Source organism: Chinchilla lanigera, unplaced genomic scaffold, assembly GCF_000276665.1.
Source record: "Chinchilla lanigera isolate Chin_1 unplaced genomic scaffold, ChiLan1.0 scaffold00111, whole genome shotgun sequence".
In the NCBI taxonomy this organism is placed as follows: domain Eukaryota; kingdom Metazoa; phylum Chordata; class Mammalia; order Rodentia; family Chinchillidae; genus Chinchilla; species Chinchilla lanigera.
The window spans coordinates 2,509,649-2,536,297 of record NW_004955512.1 but is presented as its reverse complement, the minus strand read 5'-3'; the positions used below and the strand labels follow the sequence as shown (position 1 = coordinate 2,536,297).

The window sequence follows — 26,649 nt, the reverse complement described above, 5'->3', positions numbered from 1 at the left end:
CTCAGTGTTCTCATCTAAAATGAGTATCATACGGCACCTGACTCAGGGTGATGAGGGCTCAGGAAGACCACCCTGCAAAACTGTACCATCAGAGCCTGTGTAAATTAGCCATTCCATGCACTACAGCTATGTGTTACTATGAAACAGTGGATCCAGGAAATTCATCATTCTGGTAAAGCCTAGCCTTCAAAAACAATTTCATCAGCTTAGCCATCTTCTCCATCATTTCTTTCTAGGAGTAATTGATTTACCAAATCCCACTGTGTTTGACACTGCTTCTGCCACATGCTCAAAACAGAACTCTGTCAACACAAGGACTGCAGGTAAGGATGCATCTGGGGTGTACATTAGGCACTGGGATTAACCGCATGCAGACTCCAGGGCCTCAAGGAGAGGCATGACACAGGTAGCCAATACCATGAGCCTGAAAAATCTTCCACAAGCTATTTTGTGGGAAAAAAGTGAAAGAACACGTGCATTTCCCCTCTTGGGCCTGATGGCCCTGCACAAGCCATCCCTACTCAGCAGCAGCTAGAGTGCTGCCGACAGCCACTCACTGTGTGCGCTGGAGTGGGTCTCCTGCAGGACGCTGATGATGTCTTCTCTTGGAGGCAAGTTGGGAAACTTCTCCTCCAGGACAGCCAGAATCTCCTCCTGCTTCTCTGAGAGCTTCTCTGGATCCATGGTCATCCACTTGAAGAGGATGCTGCCTGAAAGGCAGGGATAAAAATGCCCTGAACATTCCAGCCAGTCAGGAGACAGTTCCAGAAAGTCAATGTTCTTAGACTAAAGGTGTCGATCTCTACAGTGTAACCGACCCTAGCATGCTTTATGGCTCCGAGCGTATGGATAAGGAGCAACACGGATAGCTTTCCTTCCTCCCACGTCAACACACAAACACGAGATATGTAGGTTTTTGATGACTTCAAAATGAGAATGAGTATAAACTATGCAGAAATGTAGTCTTCAAGATTCCTTTTAAGAGTTTACAGAGAATGTTTTTTCCACCCATTGTATTACTGATTTTAAATCCACATTTCCTCCTTTTCACAACTAAACAACTGTATAACTCCACCACCAACAGCTAACTAATCTGGCAAAGTGGTTTGCCTGAGGCCCATTTCTGACTTTCAAGGACCATACACAGTTTTGAAAGAATTTACTATTATCTAACTGTAAGGATTCACAAACTGGATCTAAAGCACAGGTTTAAGTTACAAAGTAATTTGTTAATATGGGGTTAGGGGGAACATGTTGAAAAATTAGTTAGAAGAGGTAGGTAGAGGCCAGATCATAAAGAACCTTACAAACCCTCAGAGTTTCAAATAAAAGCAACATGCTCAAATTTATGTTTTGTAAGACTTACTCTGAAAACCATGTAAAGAATAAACTAGAAAAAGAATATTGTGCCAGGTATGGTGGCACATGTCTATAATTCCAGCACTTGGAGGGCTGAGTTAGGAGGATCTCCTTGAGTTAAAGGCCAGGCTGGGCAACATAGTGAGTTCAAGGGCAGCCTGAACTGCATAGTGAGACCCTGTCTCAAAAAAAAAAAAGAATATTGGGAGAATCATTAAGGAGTCTATATTTTTGTAAGAACTAAGAAAAACACCGCTTCATATGCAGAGAAATGTGTACTCAGTTCAAATGATCTTTTAAAGGTGGAGGGTAGCCAACTGACTTTGAGTATATATCATATAGTCTAATAATTCATGACACCAAATCCTAAATATAAAGATGACTTTATGACTTTTTATTAAAGTCAAGGTAAATTTGAACTTCATAAAAGCTACTTTGTCTCCCTCTGGCTTGGACAGACTATTTGTACCAGGAAAAAGGTTTCTGCTGTCTACATTTCTGTCAGCATTATGATCTTCTGAGCTCTAACCACAGTCTCCCAACAAGGTTGGCTTATAGCATTCTAGAGTTTCTCTAGCTGGCATCTCCAAACCTTTTCAAAGTCCTCACACAGATCACTTCCAACCCTTTCTAAACTCCTTGGTCAGGAAAGTCATCACAACAACCCCACTTCTGGTATCAAAACATGACTTAATCACTTTCATGTTGCTGGGATAAAATGCTCAGCACCCACAACTTAAAGGAGAGGTTTACATGGGCTCATGATTTTTACATATTTCAGTCCATAGTCAGTAGGCACCAAGGCAGGAAAAGGAAGTGGAAGGGCCTGGCATAGGAGTGTTGCTTATGTCATGGTGGCCAGGAAGCAGAGTAAAGGTAGGAACCAGGGAGGAAGATACGTGCCTCCAGGTTATGCCACCAATGACCTACCTCTTCCAACCAGCCTCTATCCCCTAACAGCACATTCAGGTTGAATGCATTGGTAGATTAATTCACTGATAAGTGTAGCTTCCCCTTGATCCAATTACATTCCATACGAAAGGATAGCAAGTTTGAGTTCAGCCTTGGCAACTCAGCAACTTAGTGAGACACCGTCTCAAAATTAAAAATAAGAAGGGCTAGGAACATAGCTCAGTGTGAAGGCCTTGGGTCCAATTTCCAGTCTCCTCCACCTCCAAAAGCAGTCAAAATAATTCACTGTATTAATAGAATAAAGGAGAAAAAACTATATCATTTCAACAAATATCACATAACACTTCCTCACAGAATTCAAGATTTAATCATTATAAAATCTCAGCCAAGTAGAAAGAGAAGACAACTTCCTTAATTTGATGAATGGCATTTATAAACATTAAATAAAGACCAAAAAATCAGAGTTAACTATTAAATACTAAAAGACTTTCACTTCAAATTAGAAATGAGATCAGAATACCTCCTAATATTTTTCCAGTATGACATTGTTAATTCTAGCCAAACAGCAATAAGGAAAGCAAAAACATTAAAGGGAAATGAAAATGGAAAGGAAGAGGGTAGCCAAACGACCATAGCTTTTCACAGGGACTGGTCTATATGGAAAATTTTTCTACTTAACATTGGAAAACCACTTAGTAGCTACATACTCAGTTAAATATCAGTACCAGGATACAGAGCAATCAAAGACCCTTGTCAGCACATTCAAACTTACTTCTTAGTGAGTACTGACTTACTCCCAACAAATTCTTCAGAACAAAAGAAATACTTAAATCCATAAACTCAAACCCCAAAATATCCCAACCATTCTTAGATTAGCAAGGAGGGGGCAGAATTAACAGCAAGCAACACAAAAAGTTCGTTAGTGAATAGTAACGAATGTTGCGTTCCATTCAGAAAAAAATCAAGCACAAAATTCTCTCCTCAAAAGAATGGGGATGTGAAGGACCTCTTGCCAAAAGCAATTGCAGTACATTAATATTAAACATGATCTATCACAGTCAGAAGTTGTTTGGGGAAAACAAAGCACAGTTAAGGCATATTATGCATGATAAATTCTTAAGCAGGAAAGAAGGGGCTTAAGCCTTATTTTGTTTGTTTTGTTTTACTGAGGATTGATTTCTTGTCATACTGAAACAAAAAACATTATAGAATGAATAACAAAGGGTGAAAGAAGAAGAAGATAAAAAAGGAAATATAACAGCTATTTTTTCTGAGACGGTATGAAAAACATATTATTCGATTGTTTACTGTTCTTATAAATTTAAAATGTCTGCATTTAAGAATAAGGTTCCTTGTTATATGGCAGAAGAAATAAGTCAGGATAAGGAATCATCTTCCTTTTATATCTAGCAGGAACTGTCTTTTCTTTCCCCTACCCCAACATGTTCTGAAGCAAAGCAGGCAGCATAATTCTCTCCGGGTTGTAACCATTTCAGGAGTGTGATGATTCATTCAAGGGAAGAGATTAGGGGGTGGGGAATGGCTGTGTTCCTTTCCTATTTGACCTCCTTAAAAGGATCTTTTTGAAGCTGTTAATCCAGGCTACTAAAATAGCAAGCAACTATCCTTCACAAAGTTCAAATGCAATTACTAACAGAAAAGAGAATCTGTTTTTTTAAATCCTAAGGTATAGTTTTTCCACTTAATCCTAAATTAAGAACAGTTACTGATATTTTCTTTACAGTCTTCATCTTGTGGCTGGCTGTCAAGCAAATAAACATGAAAAGCCATTTGGGCAAAGTGTGATTTTGATCAAAGTGTGTCTGGCTGAAATCTCATTGCCAGATGGCTCCTGGAAAATCACACGCACGCACATGCACGCGCGCGCTTGCGCACACACACACACACACACACACACACACAAAATCCCCAATGTGATGATTCAGCAATTTAATGGTTTTTAAATCTGGCAGTAGTCCTCTAGTATACATCTCTGGAGAAATAAAAGAACACAGGATGAGGTCTCTAGTGGGTCTATGAATGTTTGCTTTGGGCACAAATCCAGGATATAACCAAGCACCAGCTTTTGATCACCATGGCAGTATACGTAACATGACTCTTCCAATATACTTGGGTTGGAGCATGTTTGAAAAATAATAAAAATATCTTAGAATCATATAGGAGGAGTGAAAAGAAAGAGAAGAACAAAGACAGAGAAGAAGAGGGAAAGGAAAAACCCAAATTCTGACTCATTTTCAAAATTCAGGGTTATTTATGACCATAGCCACATGAACATTTTGTATTCTAGCGCAGATAATTTCCTACACAAATAAAAAGTAATACTACATAAATGCATGCTTTTTCCAGGTAAAAGTGGGTGGTAATGATTTGCATCCTGACATTCCTGAGTTTGAACAAGCCCTCCCCAATGCAAGAAGCCTTAGTTTAAGAAAATCTATTCTCCTTTCTGGGTGGAACATGGAGGGTGGTGAAGAAAAGGAAAAGAATGTTCCTGCTGTGCCAGAAACCCGTAAGGAAAAGCGGAGGAATTTCACATGGTTCAAGTGCCAGAGAAAGAAGCATGTGCAGAAGATGCTCCACTAGACCGGAAGGAAGTTATCAGGACACAGCTAAGCACCATCATAGCAAATGGAGACTGATGTGCGGAACAGAGACTTGAATGCCAAGGACAGCAAAAAGGCTAGCAACTCCTGTGCACCAACAGAATCCAGAATTGGCATTTGTCACTGGGATCAGAGGCATCGGTGATGTAAACCCAAGGGGTGGGAAAGCGTGGCAGCTTCTTTCCTTTCACTACACCTTCAGTGGTACCTTGTGAAGTTCAGCAAGGCTTCAGTTAACAAGCTGAAGACTGTGAAATCATAGATTGATACCTTCTTTGATTGCTGGACCTGCACAAGGGATCTGATTTTGAAATGTATGCTCTTGGAAAATGCTTTGAAGAAGCAGATAACTTCCTGTGCCTATTCAAATCACCTTCTCCTTAAGGTCAAATGAAGGAAAGGACTACTTATTTTGTAAGAGGAGGAAATCTGATAGCAGCATGCAAGATCAACAGGCTCATTAGAGGCATGAGCTAAGGTGTCTACCACAGTATTTTTTGTAATTCAGTCATTTAACAGTGACAGCTCCAGAAAGAAAAGAAAAGAGCAAAAGAAGCAAATTATTTCAACTGTGTTAAATGCTCCACAAAGTCTGAAACACTTTGGCCTCTCTTTGTCACCGGTTGAGTCCCACAGGGCCCAAAGGATACAGTTGCAGGGGAAATTATTGAAGAAACGTGACTATGTCTATGCTGGCCTTTTAACTGGTATATAATGATCTTTTCACAATACTCATAATGGTCAGGTACTACCTACATATTTGAAGAAAATAGTTTGCCATAATGCAAACACCTTGATAGATAGCTACAGTAGTAAATCGCAAGACTAAAAAGTTCCAAATTGAATTTAATCTTAATTAAATATGCATTTCCTGCACTCAGAGTAAAATTGAATTTAAGTAGGTATTTCATGCAATTAGAGAAAACCACGAGTACATGTAGAAAAGAAATGTGGAAGACAAAGCAAAGTTATCAGACTGCAGGTGAAGCTGCGTGAAAATAGAGTTACAAAAGAAATCTCCACACACTTCTCAAGGAGTGGGAAGGATCCGACTCAATGCGCATGCGCTGGTATAAACCCCTAGTGCAGGTGAGAAGGGGCAGGAAGGCAGCTTGGGGAATTTAGTGTCATTGTCAGGCATCTTTCCAAGAAAACTTACACAAAGGAAAAATATAGACTTGTGTCTTTGTAAAATGAGGAACTGTTAAACTGGTTGTTTCAGTCACACTTGAAGTACTCCTCTTAGTCATGTTCCTATGCTTTCGTTTGCCCCAGGAAGCTCAGACCCCAAACTTTAAATAGTGCTGTTTTTATGCCTCTGATTTTGTTATTATATCTTCATTTTATTTCTTTCTCTACTAGTTTTCTTTTTCTTGGCTTTTTCTTTGTTTTATTGTATTGCATGCATATTTATAAACCATCTTAAACATTCTATGCAGGAAGGAAGGCATGAAGAATAAAATAAATAAATGTTAGATATATAGATAGATGATGGACAGACAGATAGATAGCTGACCTATGCAAGTAGACACTAAGCCTAGTATACATTACTGACTAAAGACAATGAGAGTAAATTATTTGTGTAATAGTCAAACCAGGCAAAACCCATGTGTAATGTTATGGGTTCACACACCAGCATGGTAAAAGTATAAAGAAGCAGAGCAGTATGTACCGTAAAAATCAGAATACCGATTCCTAGCATTCATTAGGGAGTGAGGTAGTAGTGACAGGAAGGCTACAAGAAAATCTTGTTCAATTTCTTTATCTGGGTAATTGTTAAAAGGCTGCTCTGCAGGGCCTTCACTGAAATGGGGAAACTAGAATAGAGGCAGGTTTGGGGACCAGGGAACTAAGGCATTCCATTGGGGCCCTTCGTGTGCTGGAGGAATTAGACACACATGTGAAGATGTATGTCTTAAATACTGGATATGGATTTTGAATTCCAAAGAGAGATCATGTTGGAGATATAGGCAGTCACAGCCTGTAAATATTATTTAAAGTCTTGAAAGTAAAGGGAGTCACCTGAAGATAATGTGTAGATTTCCAAAAAAAAGAGTCCAAGGACAAATTTCCAGGGCACCACAATGTTAGAAACTGAGCAGAGAAAAATGAACTAAAAAGCAAGATGGAAGAAGAGCAAATCCAATCTTTTGCATTTTAAAAGCTCACTGGAAATTAGTTTTTCCCATGATATCATAGAGATATATGCTGAATTTTCTCCAAGAACTGAAGGAATCAATTTCTTAGCCCACTTGAAATTTTTTATAGCACACCAGGGTGTCTCAGCATGATATGTTCTGGGATAGGACAACAGAAATTAAAAGCAAAGAACAGTCAAATTTATGAAGTACTTAGCTCATAGTAAATTTATGATTATGTATTCTACATGTCAATATGAAGCTTTTAAAGACTCTTCTAAGTCTCAGCCATACATATCTAATCTCATAGCATAAAAAATAAGCATTTTCAAAAATTCCTTGAGGCAAAGGTAGGCCTGTATTTTTAAGACCTAGAAGAAAACATAAATATTTGTTCTAGAAATGTGTGTCAAATTAATGATCATTTAGAACATGCCAAATGCAAACTAATATCATAGATATTTATAAAGAGGATGCTTTTTAAAAAGAACTATTCACCTTATGAAAATAAAGGCTGCTACCATTGTAGAAACATAGAAAAACATCTTTTTAGATTTGGTATTAATAATTGATGGCAAAAGTATGAAATCTAAGTTTGAGTTCTGTGCATACATACTAAAGATTTTGGAACTTTTAAAAGTTGGATTATTGTCCCCAAATACCATTACTCTGAACATTTGGGTCATGGTTTCAAAGTCAGACTTTTGGGTCACTGACCTTGAATCCCACCTAGTAAACCTGTTCAGTGATATTTCATCTCCTCACCACACACCTACATACATGAGCACACTTTGGCCAAAGGTCTCCAGAACTGTAATAAGCCCGTGGTACTTCTACCTCCCAGGCCTAAGTCAATCAGTCTCTTTCATAACAAAATCCATATTAGTTGTTTTTGCAGGGTAAGCATCTTTGCACTGTCATCCTCTCATATTCCAATTCTTATTTTATTTATTTATTTTTAATTTTAAAGAGAATAAAAATAAGAAAAAAACCAAAAATGCAACAGAATTTCAAAATAAGATGATAGGAAATTAACAATGGTCGTTATATTGCATATTGTTATCTTCAAAGTAGTTGTTCAGATTACCAGATATAGGCATGCAAAATTGATCAAACAATTAGGCATTGCTGTTTCTTTCAATAAACCAATAGAAATTAGTAGTACAATTATCTTAGATATCATATATATATATATATATATATATATATATATATACCTTCCTTCTTTCTTTTCTCCTTTCACCCATTTCAGTTGTTCTTTCCTTTCAAGCAAGTTTTTTCCCTTTCATAATATCTATTGTACCTTTTGGATTTTATTTACTCTTTCAGTTTCTTACATTGGGGAGACAATACGATGTTTACACATGTGAGTCTGATTTATTTCACTTATGAATATGGTCCTAGTTGCATTCTTTTACCTATAAATGCCTCCAGTTTATCTTCTTTATAGCTGAGTAATACTCCGTTGTATAAAAACACCACATTTTTTTTATCCATTCCTCAGCTGATGGGCATGTGGATTGTTTCCAAGATTTAGCTATGACAAATTGTGCTACTATAAACATGAGTGCACATATATCACTGTGCTATGATGTTTTCAACTCTTCTGGAAAAATACCCAGAAGAGAGATAGCTGGGTTGAATGGAACCACTAATCCTAGTCATATTCCAATTTTTTTGGTTGTTATTGTTTTGTTTTTGGTACTTAGAACCTTGCACTTGCCAGGCAGGCCCTGAGCCACTGAGCTATCTCCCCAGCCCTCATATTCCAATTTTTAGAAACAAGAAAATAATATCCACATCCTGTCAGCTTCCCAGCGCCATCTCCAGGCTCACTTCATAAGAGATATCTGATGTTAAGAAATATACAACGCCCACTCTCACAAGTTTATGCCTTGGTTGCTCTGCAAACTGGCAAAATGGCCTATATATCTTCTAATTCCTTAAATCTGATCATCATCATTGCCATCATCATCATCATCACCCATCATCACCATCACACAACACAGCCATGTCTTTGCACCAGTGTATTATATTTTTATATTTTTTTACTATTTAGAAAAAATCATGATGATGAACTATTCATTGACTACTTTTTTCCTACAAACCAGCACATGTATTTTGAATAACCAAACTCCTTAGTTTTCAAGAAATTTAAACAAACGTTGTCTAGTCCTTGCCCGCACTATACACTCACATAACAACCTTTATCTTCCTTCTGCTCTATCACAAAGAGAAATGATTGTGCTTACTTAAATTTGATAAAGGCACTATTTCCCATACAGCATTTTTGTCAATGTCCATTACAATAAAAATATGTAAGGAAATTTTCTGGGGCCATTAATTCTAAAACTTTTATAGACACTATATAACTCTTGGATCTTTTCCCTTCTAAAGCGTCGTAGAGACAGAAGAAATGAAGGAAAGGGTCCTTAGAATAGTTGAATCAACATACTAGAGTTTCATCCTTTTCAAATTCTTTCAGTCTGTTCCTCATGTTTTTCACATTCCTTTATTAAATACTTCTGAGAAAAGCCTGTCTCCCAGGTCAAAATAAATTGTTGGGCAGAAAAAGCTTTATTATAAAATCAAAACAGGCTCTTCCATGAGAAAATAACAACTTTTGTAATAATTTTGTGGCAGCAAAATCAATTGAATTTCTAGCTTGAAAGCCATTTTGAAAGTAGTGGGCTCCAGCAGTGGAGATAAAAGAAAGATTAATAGAATACAGTCATCTCTCAGTATCTGTAGGGATTTGTTCTAGGAGGCCTAAGGCTACCAAAATCTGTGGATGCTCAAGTCCCATGTGAAAGAGGGCATACTATTTGTATGTAACTTATGAACATCTTGTATATTTCAGGCCATCCCTAGACTATTTATAATACCCACTACAGTGGCAGTACCAGGTAAATAGTTGTTACATGTTATTGCTTAGAGAACAACAACAAGAAACAAGTCTGTACCTGTTCACTTACAGAGGCTAAATTTTAAAATAGTTTCAATAGGAAGCTCATTAAATCCATGGATGTGGGACCCATGGATACTGAGGCTCTACTGCAATCGATGATGGCACTCACAACCCCAGGGCTTAAAACAGAATGAAGATGGACTATGCTACAGGATGAAAGTGAAAGGAGGTAACATTTGACTTTGAAACACCTGATCCAATATCACTGAAATTAAGGTGCATATTTGCCAGGCAAAGTGTACTATGTAAACCAAGCATGTGTAAGTATCAGGAGATGATCCTAGGTGGGCATATGGAATTCTGGTCCATATTTATGCTACTGTAGGGCAAGAATCACACTGGAAGCTGTCAAAACAGCCGAGCTACTCTGGCTCTCCAACAGAGGTGCAGCAGCTCCATTTAATATTCTTGTCTAGCAAAACAGCAAGGCCCTTTGTGCCTATTTTTAAATGCACATTTTTAATATTCAATATAATGCTACTCTTTAACAAACTCTTTACTCCCTGCCTCTCTGATGAAGCTTCCTGTGGTCTTTAAAGGGATTGTTAACCCAAGAATGGATCGCAGTATTTCTGCATGGGCAGGTCACGAGCCACTCCATTAAGCCTTCCAGTATTTAATAGAAAGTGCTGTCACTCACCTCTGAGGAGATGAGCCAGCTGCTCGGTGAGGAGCTCTGGAGCCTCCTGGAGAAGCTCTTTCAGCACAAGGGATGAGGAAGACTCTTGGAACTCCAGCTCAGCACTGTTCTGCTCAACCGGGCTAATGACTTTGACAACTGCTGATTCTAACGGTTTATCCTCACTGTAAAGCAAATGGAAGAGAAGAAGTAAAAAGGGCTGTGGCGAGGAAGCATTTTCTCACTTTTTGGAATTATTTGGTCTCTGTTCCTGCAAAAAATAATTTCTTCTCAGTAAGCAAATATATGAGTAAACTTATATGACGCTAAAGAGTGGAGCCCTGATCCAAGTCTTTTCACATTTCATTTCAACCAATTACTTCCTGCAAGAGTCCTAAAATATCTTTGCACCTTAGCAACTCTATCTTAGATACTTTTCTTGCTGCTGAAACAAAATGCCCAACACCTGCAAGTTAAGGGAGGATTTGGCTCACAGTTTGTAGAAGTTTCAGTTCAAAGTTGGCTGGCTCCAAGGCAGAGTGGCATGGTTGAGGGGCATTGTGGAGGAGAAACAGTTCATGGCAAAGCAGGGCAGGCAGAAGGCAGCAAGCAGCAAGCAAGTGAAGGAGCAGTAAGTGACAACTAGCAACACTAGCTCTTTTTCTGTCCCTTATATCTTATCCAGGCTACCTGCATTCACACCCAGGGTGGAGCATCTTTAATCCTACCCAGAACTATTCCAAACCAATCAGTGGACTAATTTAATAATAGCAAACCCTTAATCCCAGCATTACACACTCTAGATTCAACCAGCTCTGAAAAGCCCTACTATGACCACACAAGGTTGCGGGGGGGGGGGGCATCTAGATGTGAGCTATTTGAGCTGGGCCTGTTGGGGCACCTGTAATCCCAGCACTCAAGAGGCTGAAGCAGGAGGATTGTTGTGAGTTTGAGACCAGCCTGGGCTACAAAGTGAACTCAAGATCAGCCTGAACTGCATAGCGAGATCCTGTCTCAAAAAGACAAAAACAAAGTATACATAAGCCATGACAAACCCAATCTCTTTTTTCACACTTGGGAAATAATAGCTAACACTTACTGACGTTCCAGTACAGAACAGAATCATTCCACATACTCAGCTTATGTTGTCATATTTTATACAATGAAATGACCCTATTAAATAGTTTCTAATAAAATTTCCTATTTACAAATGGGGAAACTGAAGCACAAAACAGTTAAGAAATTTGTTCAAGAGCACACAACCAGCCAGCAGATAAGTATATTTAAACTCTGACAATTTAGCTTCAAAATTTTGTATATACTGAAACTGTGGTGTAAAAAAAATTACCACTGGGCTTATTTACTTCTACCATCATTCCTTAAATATGATGTAGGAGTGGTGTTTATCAAAGCTAGGAAGAAAATACTGGCTAGAGCTGACTTCATTCTGTGAAAAACATATGAGTAACAATGGAAGAATTAAGGACTTCAATTAATTTTTGAAAGGCATTCTGTGTTATAAACAATCCCAGTGCCAGAGTTCACAATTTCAGTTCTGAAAATCAGAATGAATATTTATATTTTTAATTGGTCAAAATTCTCAGATTTTGATTGATACATTCATTCCATAGTTCACTCCTTTAGCTTTGTACTCTGTCTTTGCTCAAGTGTACTTGAATTACTTGGTTTGGAAACGTTAACACATAAATTTAGCCAAACGTATGATTAACCTGAATATAAAAGCTATGGTTTTGGTGTATTTTCAGTGTCCCCTAAGTCTATATATAAAATCATGATCCCTGAGGTGGAGGTTGGGGGAAGTACTATGGACCTTTAAGAGAAGGAGCCTAGGTCATGGGGAGATGTTCTAAGGGAGAGTCCGTGGGACACTGACCTCTTTAGTCTCTCTGTTCCTGGCTGGAGATGTGACTGGTTTTCTTCTGTACTTGCTGATATGCCACCTCACCACAGCCCAAAATAGTGGGACCACCTGATCTCAAACTTGAAACTCCAGAACTATGAGCCAAAACAAATCTCTCTGTACTACCTGTGTCAGATATTTCATTATAGTAACAGAAAGCTGACAAATACAAATGAAAACTGAAGTCAGTCCAAACTACCTACTAATAACTTCCAACCACTTGTCCATTGATTGGTAAATATGATTCAAAAGAATTTCATTTGTTTCAACTAGCATAGGGATAAAAGCAGCTCCACATAGGTGATTGTTTGTAAAACATATCATAAAATGAATTGCATGAATTATAATATAAAGTATTTATACCTAAATATATATTATAATATATTCCTACCTAAATATAATATATTCATTCCTGAATGTATTTAAAAGATTCAATTTAAAAACGATTAATGGAAAAGTTCTTATTTTATATATATTAATGTCAGTTTCCACTGGTGAGTTCATCAACAATTAGCAAATTGACAAACTATGCAGAGAATGAACAGTTCAAGCTATGGAGGTGATTCGTGATGAGTCTTCACTCAGTAGTGGCAGACAGCTTCTCCCAAGGACATCTTTGCACGTCACTGAAGGCAGAAGATTTGTGTTATTCCTCTTAATGAAGCTTTAGGTTCTTGTCTCAGTTAACACTCTTAAGTGTTTACTGAAGGAGGCAGAAGATCCAACTTCTAATCTGAACTCTTATATTAACTACATGGTTAAGTCATCTGTAACACTGGGTTTCAGGTTTTCTGCCCATAAAATAAGGAGCTTGAACTATATCAACATTCATGAATTGATTCTAAAATGCTATGAGTGCACAAACCAATGAACAAATGATTTTCATGGCCCATCTTTACTTATATTTCCATTTCACTGTTGAGATTTCTTTCTTAGGAAACTTTCAGTTCTATCTAGTGTTTGATTTCCATTTCCATTTCCATTTCCTATTTTCAGAATTAATCCATAAGATTATTGTGTTTCTATATGAAAATGTTTTGATGGTTTAAAATTTTAATTCTGGTTAATTTTACAAAAGCTTTCCACTTAAGAAAGTTGTATTTTAAATGTAAAAGAAAAAACAGAATTGACAGAGCCCAAATTTTGTTACAAAAGAAGAAAATAAATTCTCTTTCCTTTGAACATCCTCTGCTTTCAATGCATCTCTCTAAACCCCAACAAACCTGAGCAAGGTGACAACTGCCCAGAGGACCTTCTATTAAAGGACCAATCCCCTCCCACCTCGAAGTGAGTCTTACCTTGCCAGGATGTTGCTACCAACAAGGGTTATAGATAACTTCCCTTCATCATTTAGCTGATGCAGATTAATTTCATCTCGGAATATGTGGAAGGATTCAGAGATATTCAGCTCTTCTAAAATAAACCTGGTCTCAGTGAAGTAGTTGAATTCAGTTCTTGGAATATTCAGTACTGGTAAACAGAGAACCCCAGGTGGGCTGACCTACCAAGAGAAAATTGGACAGAGTCACTCAAGAGCAGGAGGGAAGACAGAACTATCTACCTTTCCAGTTGCCTGAAAGTAACCTGCAATGGTAACTGGCAAGTCCTTTGGCTGCACTAAACCATGTATCACCAGATTTCCCTGAACCCAGTTAGTAGGGAGCTGTGCACTGGGTCATGGCCCCTGACGTTTCCTAACTTCTTGAAACCTCTCACGTCTTACTTGAAGTATTTTATGTCTCACTCCAACCCTTCCACAGTAAAACAAAACAGTAACAACAGCAACAAAAACAATGACTAAACCAACAACATGGTTTTCTTTCCCCTGTAATGCTAACTCTGAATCTCAATTGCATTCTTTTCCAGCGGTAACAACCCCCCATGTGTTTATGGGACCAGAGGAAAATTGGAATGACCAAGGCAGGCAGGGAGGCAGGTACTTTGGAGACACAGGAAGGCACACAACACCACATCTAAGTGGGACGCCTGCCACTCAGATCCAGCCAATTGCTCACTTGCAAAAATGCAAACCTACTATAGTCAAATCTTCCACCTCCTAAGAACACCTAGATCTCCAGGTACTATCTCTGGTGCTGAATTGTTACAATCAAGTTTCAAAATGACAAAACAGAATGCACGACACCAAAAACTAATTTAGTAGATAGATTTGGCCAACAAACTAACAGATGGTGATCTGTTCTAAAAAGCTTATGTTCAAGAACCTCTCCGAAAATTTTTCAGTAAGTAGGATAAACGGGAGATGGGTGGGAGAAAGAGAATTCCAAATTTACAATAATAAACTTATTTTCCTCTAGGAATTTTTAAAAATAAAGGTGTTTTTAAAAATTACTACGAGCAGTTAGCAATCAGCTCCAAAATCACAATCACTGAAAGAATTCAGAGTTTGGCCACATTTTATAGAAGGCAAATGGTCTTTATTCTCATTTTGTCACCAGTTCTGCCATAAGCCCAGTGCCTAATACACTGTTTATTGTCTTTGTCATCTGTCTCCCCTGCGTGGCATGAAACAGTCAGGCTTTTCCGACTGTTTTGCTCAATTATGTCTCCCGGTACATCAGACTGGCTGGCACCTAGTGAACATTTAATATTTATTGAGTGAAATAAATGAGTCAGCCACTGCTATAGAATATAAAGCACAAAGCTACTCCCACAGTGTGGTCTTTCTCTCACCTGCAATGTTACTACTGAGTCACAGTTGCATAATAATCATTAGCAATGTATGGATGGCAAGTTTTCTTTGCTGATTCAGTGAGAGGGCTATCTAACTTCTGATAAGGAGAGAGCATGTGGCCTGACCCTGTGCAGGAAGGACCTCTTGTGAAGTTGGAGTCAGAAGGCCTAGGTTGTGGCACCAGTCTCTGCCATGTGACTTGAAGGAAGCTATTGTCCTCTCTAACCCTCAGTTTTCCTTATCTGTAGAATGGAGTTCACCTATCAAAGTAAGAAGGACCTAAACTGGGTCACATGTGCAAGCCTGAAGAGCTCTGGGCTTATCCTATGTGTCAGTACTCTGAGAAGGAGAAACTGGGTTCTCAGGACAAATTTAAATAGGGTGAAGCCCATTTGTAGGGGGCAGAGCCCAGTGAACTGAGGCAGCAGATCCCCAGTAGGGGACTCAGTCATTCCCCTTTGTTCCCATGCTTAGTGACAAGGCTTCAAAAAAGAGAGGAGGACCCATGTGTCTATTTCTATATACCTATTTCATCTTACATAATTACCTCCCCAGCCTCTTTTGTTGTGTATCATTGTATTCACTCAAGACTCCGGTGTTGGTGGTGATGGTATTATTACAGAATTTCCTTCCAGGTCTAGGCCACTGTTAGTCTAAAAATCAGTCTAGTTCAGTCAACTGTCTGTTCTCTGGACGAACAAAACACCCAGTTAAGAGTAATGTTTAATATGCATGCCTTGACGTACGCACATTTATCTCCTCATACCAATTAATCTCTCTTGCAAAGTTCAACAAATTTTAAGATAAATTTGATATAAAGCCCACATGTAGAGATCAGAATGTTTTAGCCGTCGTTTTTGTCAGCTGCTGCCCTAAAGCAGTTCTCACCACCCGCAGCTCATTCTGGAAGACTGGCTTTCCTGTGAATATCAATGGCTCTAGATCAGCTACACACACTGTCAGGGCCAAGGATTTAAAAAAATGGAATAAAACAAACTAGACTCTGGAAAATTAAAAATTGTGTGAAAGTTTTGAAAGTAGCACTCAGAGATTTATTGTGTACATATTTAGGTTTTTAAGGTGATAAAGTTTATCATCATGGGCTGATGAATTTTATGGGAGGGAAAGTTAAGAACAGTACATTGAAGATCTTTCGCACTTGTCTCGGTGTGTCTGTGCTTCACCGAGTAGAAAGGTTTCCCTCAAGGCAGGTTATGGCCTTGATATAAGGGCTAAAAGGCAAGAGCAAACAAGAGCTTGTAGAAGGTAGATTTGACCAGTAATTCCTCTGTCTTTGAAAATCTCAGACTATATGCCCTGTACTCCATGGAATGTTCATAATGGTTATACTGTGCAAAGTCTTCTATCCCAAGGGTGAATCTATCCAACAGGATGATGAACAAAAATAAGAACTTCTGACCTTAATTTTGTTAGTCCCCTCCATTCCCATAAAAGTAACTAACTATGATAAGCAGACTAAATTTCTCATTTTAAAGCATTTACCTTATTGAAACAAGGTTTTATGAAGAGAATCAGTAAGGAATAACTAGAACACAATACAGATGTAGTGGGTGCTTAACAGATATTTGTTGATTAATGGATCACAATGCTTTATTTTCTGCAACAATAAAAATAAAGTTGATAGCTATCTTTTTTTTCTAGCAATTGTTCCTTCTTAGAAGTCACAAAATCCAAGTATAGAAGATATAATCTTTGCTCCTCACCTTGTCTAGAAAGTAAGCATATGTAAAGGCAGAAATGAGAGCATCCAAGTCACATGATTTAGGTCCAATAACCACATGAACCTTCTCCAAGCGTTTGCTTCGATTCTGAAACAAATTCAAACAAAACATTGTAATTCAGCCTGAAATAGATCAATAAAGAGAAGATATTTTTCAACCTTTTACAAGTATGTCTTATCTATATTCATATACAATGGGAGAAAGTCATAAATGTATCATGAAATTTTACACGAGAACATAAAAACTACATTTAACATCCTAAAATGCTCTTTTAAACCAATAAGTTATCCAAAAAAAACCCAGTAAGCTGTCAGGAAGAAGAAATGAGGTTTTATTAAGATTATTTACAACTTAACTTCATTTGAACTGTATCTCTGAGTCATACATTTTTACTAAAAGATCACTTTGTTCTAAGAAGCAGCTGTGCAGAATCCTATTGTCATTTCCTTAGGTAAGACAACATTATTAATTTAAGAAACAACGTGACTTTTCTTATGTATGCCTGGCATTCTGTGAAATCAAATAAACACAAAATTTGATAAGGATTTATTTACTGTCATGTCACATTTGAGGTGGTTAGATGTAGTCACTCTGCACAATATTCTATTATTTAATAAATGAAATTCATAATCCTTTCCTTGCTCAGAAAAAGATATGATTAGTGTCTTGTCTCTAAAATTACAAGCTACAGTAATTGCTCTTGAAAAGTGTATATAGTCACCTCTTTGAGGCTGAACACATGCTGTTTTTCTAGTTAAACTCAGTATGTTAAAGTTCCTTTATAAAATGCTGACATCCTTTTGAAACCTCCAAAGAACCACCTACTTCTAGAAAATCCCACAGCCAAACTGTCGAATACAGATAACTGTAACATAAATTCATATCTTCAGAGCATATCAGAGAGGACACATGGTTCTTTCCTCATTTTCCATCAATTGCTTTAATCTTTCTTTCTAAGACTCCCTAGAAGGTCAACTTCATTGTAATTCTGCTGCACTGGCTATAAAAATTTAGACTGGTCACGACTGTTTTAATTTAAAAAGACTTATTCCCTTATGTGCAGAACAAAGATAAAGCATTATTTAATAACTGACTAGGTATTTTACAAATCAATCTATGTATTTGTCAGTGTTTGTATAAAATGCTGGTATCGGAGTCAGAAACACATTGTTAAGCCACTAGATGTTGGCCGGAGGAGCAAAATGAATTAAATTTGATGGAGGCTGTGTTAGAGTTCATCACAAAGACCAGAGATCAGGGCCGCAGATAAGCCGCCCAATATGCAAACTGCCAAACTCAAATACACCTATATTTTTAAGATATTAGGACACTGATCATTAGAAAAGCAACACAATTTAAAGTTTGCCACAAATTCCATAGAGCTAATTATAATCTTCCTCCTCTTAGTTCCTCAAAGGTAGTTTTCATTCCTTCCTCTCCTAGCCTCTTTCTCTGACCTCAGAAAGGTGTAGCTGGCTCACGTGACTGAGTATTCCTTGCAGGATCTAGTCTAGGCCCAGCTCTCAATATCAAGACAGTCAGATATCTCAGCAGCACCTAAAGAAGTTTAGGTAAATGGAATTTACTCCACTACAACACAAGTGAATGCATTAGGAAATCATATTACTGTAAATGCTGCTATTCCGAGAAGCTCGCAGGTCTGAGGAGACATTACCTCATTTCTCATCCCAAATCTTGTGAGAATGATGGTAAGAAGATCAGCAGCATCTGTTATAGGTCAGAGGAGTCCGTGATGGGGCCGGGATTGTTCCCAGAACCCAACCCTAACCACTCCACACCACCATGATGACTCATTGGCCTCAGGCTGAGTGGGTGTGGGGATCTAGGAGGGAAAGAACCTGCTAAACAGTCACCATAAATACACCAAGGTGCGACATTTTGTTGCACTGAAATTACTGGCTTATTTGCTTTCTTGTGTGGGCCTAATCATTCCCAGGCATAGCTCTGTGCTCAAACCCCAGGAAACGTGTAGAACACAGCAAAACCTGGGTGTCATTTCCAAGCCCAAATCCAATTATTAATTAAAAAAGAAAGCAGCCAGGTGTGGTGGCTCATGCCTGTAGTCCTAGCACTCAGGAGGCTGAGGCAGGAGCATCACTGCGAGTTCAAGGCCAGCCTGGGCTACAAAGTGAGTTCAAGGCCAGCCTGAACTACATAGTGAGACCCTGTCTCAAACAAAAAAATAAATAAAGGAGCTAAATGAGGATTGTGAACCCAAAACATGCTAGTCCAAGTCTCATAACTTATCATTCTGATCTATTTCTCCATCTTTAAAGAGAAAAGGCTCCTGTCACCTGGCAGGTGGGAGCCATAGCAGACTCAGTGTGAAACCCAGTTGTCCTTGGAGTCACGTGGCTCTCCTTTCCTGTGCTCCCCTTTCTCTCTGACTGCCCGGCTTCCAACCTGTCACGTTCTTTCCTAGTCATGGCCTCTCCCCATGCCATTCACCCACATCTGCCATCCTCAACTGATGCCACAGTCCCTGGGCTCCAATGCTGTGTTCCTGTACCACCCACATCCATCACACCATGCCGCCCCAGTGCCCAGACTCTCAGGAACCGGCTTCTCAATTGGCAAATTGATAATATGTGGCAATGGGTAATATGTGCAAGTGAGCGTACCTGCAGCAATGCGGCACCCACCCAGGCCACTCACTTTGGTTTTAAATACACCGTCCTGAAATCATTCCATAATCCAAGACTATAAGTGGACATTTCATCCTGGCTGAGAATGCTGGACTGGACAGAAGAGATGCCACAGCCACAAGGTGCCTCTGATGCCTGTTAGAGAGCCTGAAAAGTGACAAGCTTGATCTCAAAATATCTCAGATGCTCCTCGGTGCCCAATTCTTACCAGTAGCCACTGATAAGATCAAGTTGGGGGCAGCAAAAGGAAGATGTCATGATTCGCGTGTTCACACAGACTCCTGCTCGCCTGGAGCAATAGAAAGTGAAATGAGTCCCATTGACTTGCTCTGTAGATGAGCTTAAGGAATGCACAGGAGCTGACTCTTCAGTTCTGAGGTTGAAGGCCCGAGCACACAGGATTCACTCTCAGACTTTCCACCACAAATGACTGGCCATGGACACAGGGCAATATGGGCTCAGCCAGTACAAAAGAGTCTGGGATGGGTGTCAGGGGCCTGGGCCAAGCAACAGCGATGGTCCACTGTGCAGCAAACCTCCCTGAGGTGGCAGCAGTGGGGCAGGTGCGCTGAACCCAGAAGAGAGGCCCGACGCCAGTGATACCTGGCATGCACCCTAGCGGGTCTCCTACCCAGAGAGTCATCACATTCAGTCATAATATTTCAGTTCAAATCGGGTTCTGGGTTACTGACAGATAAAGCATAGCCAAATACAAGTGACACATGCACAATTTTATCCATTCAATTTCTTTTCCACATATCCAACCAATAGAAACCTGCGTGTGCCAGGCACTGCTCTCGGCCCCAGTACAGCGGTGAACCAAGTGGGCAGAACCCCCAGCCCTCGTGGCACCTCAAACTTACTGCATGGCATCTGATGAAACAAATAATCAAACAATGATAAACAGGAAGTCAAGCATCACGAAGGGGGAGTAAGGTGCTGGGTGAGTCTCACTGAGAAAATGATGAGTGAATAGAGACTTAAAGTTAGTAAGTAAAACTGAAAGAAACCTCGGGCCAAGAGAATAGAAAAACACAAAGGTCCTAAGGGACTATATATCCAGCCTATTCGACAGATAATTACTGCACGGCATACACATCTTCTAAATGTGATTTGTTAACAATTCAGCAGTGAGTAGATCTGGTTAGTAAATTCTCATTCCCTAATATCAACACAAGCACAGCAAGCGCAAAGGAATTTCCGGAACCAGAAGGAAGACATATTGCTAATGTTTGAATACGGAGCTGCTTAAACCAGTATAAAATGAAACACTCGGAAAAGGGTGAAATATATACTACACTGCTTTGCCCTCTATACACACTTCCCAACAGATTATCATAATCATCTTCCCATACTCGATGTATAAAAGAAAATACATCGAACATGCTGGTATTGGAGATCGCAATTTTAAATGCTGTCAAAGTGTCAATCCTGTATATCAATAAAATGAGACTTCTCACTGAAGTTAACTTTTAAAAGTCAGTAAAATGCCTACATACTAGAATTCCAATGTCCATTAAGGGAAATTGCACTTGTTTGACAGAAGCACTTTCAAACCTAATCCACAGGAAAATAGAAAGTGTAATCAGGAAGGGTTCTTCCACGGCTCAGCTCCACAACAGGCTTAGATCAGCTTTTTCATAATTCCACCCTCTCAGAAACAAAGCTGCTCTTTCCTGTAACTTGTTTCTTCAGTTTTCATTTTTATTAGTTCTTGGCTGCAGTACACAATGATTACACTCCTTACCAGAGTTGGTGGGTGTTCATCACACATCTCAGTTACTCCTGCATCCCCTTCCCCATCTCTTAGTTCCCTTCCCATTTGAAAAAGATCTAGCTCCCTACTTCCTATTATCTGTCTTTTATTTTGCTCTTTATTAATGTTTTAAGTTCCTCAAGTAAGAGAAACCATGTGGTATTCAAGCCTATGTGTCTGGTTTATTTCATTTAACATTATAGTTACAAGGTGTATCCATTTTCCTATAAGTGACTCAAGTGTATCCTTCTTTATGGCAGACGAGGACCCCACTGTGTATAAACACCACATTTTGTTTATCCACTCATCTGCGGATGGACACACAGCCTGCTTCCAAGATTTAGCTATTGAGAACTGTGCTGCTATATGCATGGGTCACTGCTATATGTCTTCAGCTCTTTGGGGAAGATACCTAAAAGGGGAATATCTGGGTTGAATGGAATTTCTAGATTTAGTTTTCTGAGGAATCTCCATACTGATTTCCACAGTGGTTGTACTAGTTTACATTCCCACCAACAATGTAGAAGAATTCCTCTCTCCTGCCCTTCCCCACTCTGCAGCCTAGCTAGCATTTATTTTTATCTGATTTCTTGATACTTGCTATTCTTTCTGGAGTAAGACGGAACCTCGATGTTGGTTTTTTTGTTTTGTTTTTTTGTTTTTTTTTTTTTTTGGTTTTTCTCTGGTACCGGGAACCTAACCGACCTTGCGCTTGCCAGGCAGGCGCTTTGCCACTGAGCTAAATCCCCAGCCCCCTTGATGTTGTTTTAATTTGTATTTCTCTAATGGTCAACGATGTTGAATATTTTTCAAGTATTTATTGGCCATTTGTACTTTTTAGGGTAAATGTTTATTCATTTCAGTTGCTAATGTTTTGATTGGGTCTTTTATTTTGAAGAATCTTCTTTTTTGAGTTCTTTACATATTCTAGATATTAATCCTCTGAGTAATAGCTGGAAAAACATTTTCCCATTCTCTAGGTTGTCTCTTCACTCTGTTGGTTGTTTTCTTTGCTGTACAGAAGCCTTTTAATTTGATATGATCTCATTTGTTGATTCTTGGTACTATTTCTTGTGTGCTGAGGTTCTGTTCAGAAAGTCCTTGCCTACGCCTGTCTTCAAGAATTTTATTTCACACTCTGTAAGACTGGTTCTGTTTGACTATTTAGAACTTTGATCCATTTTGATTTTAGTTTAATGCCTGTGAGAGATATGGGTCTAGACTTAATCTTCTGCATGTGGATAGCCAGTTTTCTCAGCACCAATTATTAAAGAGGCTATCTTTCCTCTAGTTAATGTTTTTGACTTCTTTTTCAGAGATCAAGTAGCTGAACGTGCCTGGGTTGTTTCTGCATCCCCTGCTCTGTTCCACTGATCCACATGTCTGTTTTTGTACCAGTAGCTTTGTAATGTGACTTCAGACCTGGGGTTGTGATACCTCCTGCTTTACTCTTGTTACCCAGGATTTCTTCTGATATTCTGGGTCTCTTCTGCCCTATGAGATTTAGGTTTGCTTTCTCCAGCTGTGAGGAATGCTGTTGGTATTTTGAATGGATTTGTAACTTTCCACCTCTAAAGTCCCATGATGAACCTTTCAATCAAAGATCCCTCACTCTACAGGTACACTCTCATTCCTCAACACAGCCTCCCCATCTTCCTTTTCTTTAAAATCCTATGAATGCTATTTCAAAAATAATTAGTTGAAATAAATTTTATTTCAAAAATATTGTAGATAAAACTGACAGAAGCTGGCAAATCCCTTTCTTCACATATGAGAACAAGATACATGCCTTCTTAATCCTCCTCCCAAACCAACAATTTAAGCAAGGGAAATAGAAATCTCTCAAATTTATAGGCTGTTATCTCCAAAGGAAGCAAAGCTTAGAAAAGAACTGTTGAGCGAGTGCCTTCCTGAGTTACTCCTTCACTCTGAGGCGAGGAGGTGCCCCTGTTCCTGAAGACTGGCTCCAAAGTCAGGCAGAGCAGGCCCCGGCTCCGCCAGGGACCTCTGTGCCTGTGGTTGCCAGGATTCTGAGTCAGAAAACTACAGCGTGGGCAGGGGGACACCTCACCTGCTGCTCACAACCCTGTTGGTCCTTGATCCATACCAGTCAGGCCCCGGGAAAGCCAGGGTGGGAGCAGAACCATACAGTGCCACAGTCAAATGAACAGCAAGGACCCAAGAGAGCTGTAGAGATGCCCAGAACAACCTGTTCCTCAAAGAGGAGGAAAAAGTCCCTATCTGCTCTGTGCATGTGGACAGTCTCCAAAGTCTCATTAAGAAACACAGTGCTGGGGCTGGGGATTTAGCTCAGCAGCACAGCACCTGCCTGGCAAGCGCGAGGTCGTGAGTTCGATTCCTGGTACTGGAAAAAAACCACAATAACAACAACAACAAAAAAACCTAAAGAAAACAGTGCTTGGTGCTCCTGGTGGAAGATCATTCTGAGAATTCTTGACTCCCTGAATTTCTACCCTTATCACTACCTGGAGAGAGTTTGGGACCCAGAGGGAAAGAATGGTGGTAGGAATATAGAATATAATCAACTGAAAGTTTAAAAAGCAAAAATAATAATAATAATAATAATAATGTGTATCACTCTATGTGAGGTCCCCTGAATATTGGGATTTCCTCTACCAGCTGAAATCTTTGTATTTTTTTTCTGGATTATTTATTTTCACTTTTCTGATAAGAAAAGTGTGTCACCATAAGTTAGGCGTGAAAAAAATTAAGAAAAGCAAAACAACTACTGTTAACATGTTTTTCTCTATGCCACATTTTAAAATGTATGCATATGTATTAACACATATACTTTATGGAATTGTAATGCTTCTATTCCCATCATTTTTAATATCTAACTGGTAACAATTATCAGTTTATAACTCTCTCTGTGTGTGTGTGTGTGTGTGTGTGTGTGTGTGTGTGTGTGTGTGTGTAGAGTTTCTGGAAATAATACAGGTGTCTTAAAAAATTCCAAGTAGGGTGATATTGCCAAGTAGGGTGCTCTGTTATTCACCACCTGGCCCAGACTCATTCTAATAGTTAGCTAATAAACAGTAAAAAAGAGGCTGTGAGACAGTAATTAGCTTCTTCTTCACGGTGTACCTCAGGTCTGGTGTAAAGGTAAAAGCATTTGGAATCTCCATATTTGGGATATAGGCATTTTATTTAATTTTCTTATAAATGTCATAATTTAATTGGAGACCTAATAGATGAAGATAAACATACAAATTAGGAAAAGACAAAAGGCTTTCAGTGTAAGACCAAAAAGGACTATGAGGTCATTTAATTGCATCATTTCCTAATAAAACTGAAACTTAGTCAATGCAGATGAATTTCATGTTGCCTACGGCCCTCATCTCTGTTAAATCACAACTCTTGAGACCAAGGGATCTCTGCAACAGAAAGGTTCATTGAGCCATTATGGTACCAGCCAGAAAGGGACCAGGTTCTAGGCTGAGTTTCCATAACTACCAGCAACAGGGCTGAAGAGCGGTTGGAAATGTGTCCTACAAACTGAGAAGCCAAGAGCATTGTTACGACGATTTAGGGGGAAAAAGCCATAAATATTTTACATTGAGCTTTCATTGGCTACAGGTAAGGGTGCATAAGGCTAGATAACAGGAAACGAGGGAGGTTTGGGTACAGAAGGGCAGTACATGGGGAGTGCCTGTGGTGCCAGCTTAGGGGGCTGAAACAGGAAGCTTGCAAGTTCAAGCCCAGCCCGGGCAATTTAGTAATTTAGTGAGACACTGTCTTAAAATAAAAAAATAAAAGAGTAAGGGCTGTAGCTCTGTGAAAATGGCTTGGGCTCAATCCCTGGTACTAAGGGCTAGGGGCAGTCTTTGCCACTTCTGAATTCATTGGGGTTAGTTAGGACTCCAGGAAGTTTATACATAAACAGGATGGTGTGGCCCTGGTTGTGGTCATCCACCATGATGGTATTTAAGTCAAGGTTTCCCCACCGCTGTTACCAAATTAGCTTCCCTTATCTGTTCTCCTCCCTGCTAGGCCATTGTAATTACATTTAGGACATGTCAGAGCTTTGTCACCACCCTCCCAACCAGCCCCAGGACAGTGGTACCTTGGTTCCAGAATTTAATTCATTCCAAAATTCTGTTTGCAAGCTGAATTGGTCACAGACTGCATCAAATTTCCATCAGATTCAATGTAAATAAGGTTAATCTGTTCTGAGCCATATGTACTTTTTAACCACCAAAATATGAAACAAAGTACAGTGCAGTACAGACTGAAGAAAGAGAATGCTAATCCAACTTGCGGAGACTACTGGCTTGGAGGACAGGAAGGTGGGTGGAGAGCAGGTTATTGTTTGGAGAGGAGGCGCCCCTTCATAAGCACTTAGGGGAGGTCTTCTCTCTGGGTTTTTCTCTCTTCATCTCTTAGCTGCAGGGTCAATTTTAACAAAAATGTATCTAGTGTCACTTGTTTCTTCCTGTGATGCATAACCCTCTGGAAATGAGTGACCACGTTAGCTCTCATCAGATTCAACACTCTGCTCATTACAGTTATGTTAGGGTGATGCTTCTCAAAGAAATCCTGGCACTCGGGGGCTGGGGATTTAGCTCAGCGACAAAGGGCCTGCCTGGCAAGTGCAAGATTGTGAGTTCGATTCCTGGTACTGGAAGAAAAACGAAAAAAAAAAAAAAAAAGCAACAACAAAAAGGAAATCCTGGCACTTATTCCATTTCTCCATAATGGATTTTATCACATCACTGCTACCCGCCTCCCTGTTGTCCTCTTCCTCAGCAGAATGCTCCTCAACAAGCGCCTTCTGCTGCTCGCCCTGGAGCTCAGCAAGTTCTTCCATTGGGCATTGAGTACCACTGGGCAGTGGCCCCCTCCACTATCCTTTGATCTTCTTAGCTGCGCCCACTCATATTCACCCTTTGTACAGCCAACCTTAAAAACAAATGCTATCACATGCAGTGTCTTCAAATATAGTTCATATGTATCTTTTGGACCACAATAATGATTTGGGCAGAACTGCTCTTTTACTTAGGCATTTAAATGTATATATTTTGGAATATATACATTTGAGGAATCTTGCATGACAGTGACTTCAAAGGACAGATTTGGAGGCAGCACCATTGTTTTTCCTCCCTAACATGAACCTCAACCAGTCAGGCTTGGTCCCTCCATATCCTTCCCTTCCTTAAAGAACCCTAAGAGAGCTGCCCTGTAAAGCTAAGGCATTTTGATCTTCCGGCTATCTCATTTCTGAAGAAGATGCA

The 26,649-nt window shown here is 39.3% G+C and overlaps 1 protein-coding gene across 1 annotated transcript in view; it reads right to left on the bottom strand.

Moving 5' to 3' along the window:
* The window catches only part of Prune2 (prune homolog 2 (Drosophila)), a 257,295-nt gene that overhangs the window by 190,770 nt on the left and 39,876 nt on the right, over positions 1-26,649 (bottom strand). The window contains exons 3-6 of the mRNA XM_013506527.1: positions 16,958-17,062; positions 13,840-14,042; positions 10,642-10,805; positions 558-710 (exon numbers count right to left, since the gene is read on the bottom strand). Of these exons, the coding sequence (XP_013361981.1) occupies positions 558-710; positions 10,642-10,805; positions 13,840-14,042; positions 16,958-17,062 (625 nt within the window). The remainder of the gene's footprint in view (positions 1-557; positions 711-10,641; positions 10,806-13,839; positions 14,043-16,957; positions 17,063-26,649) is intronic.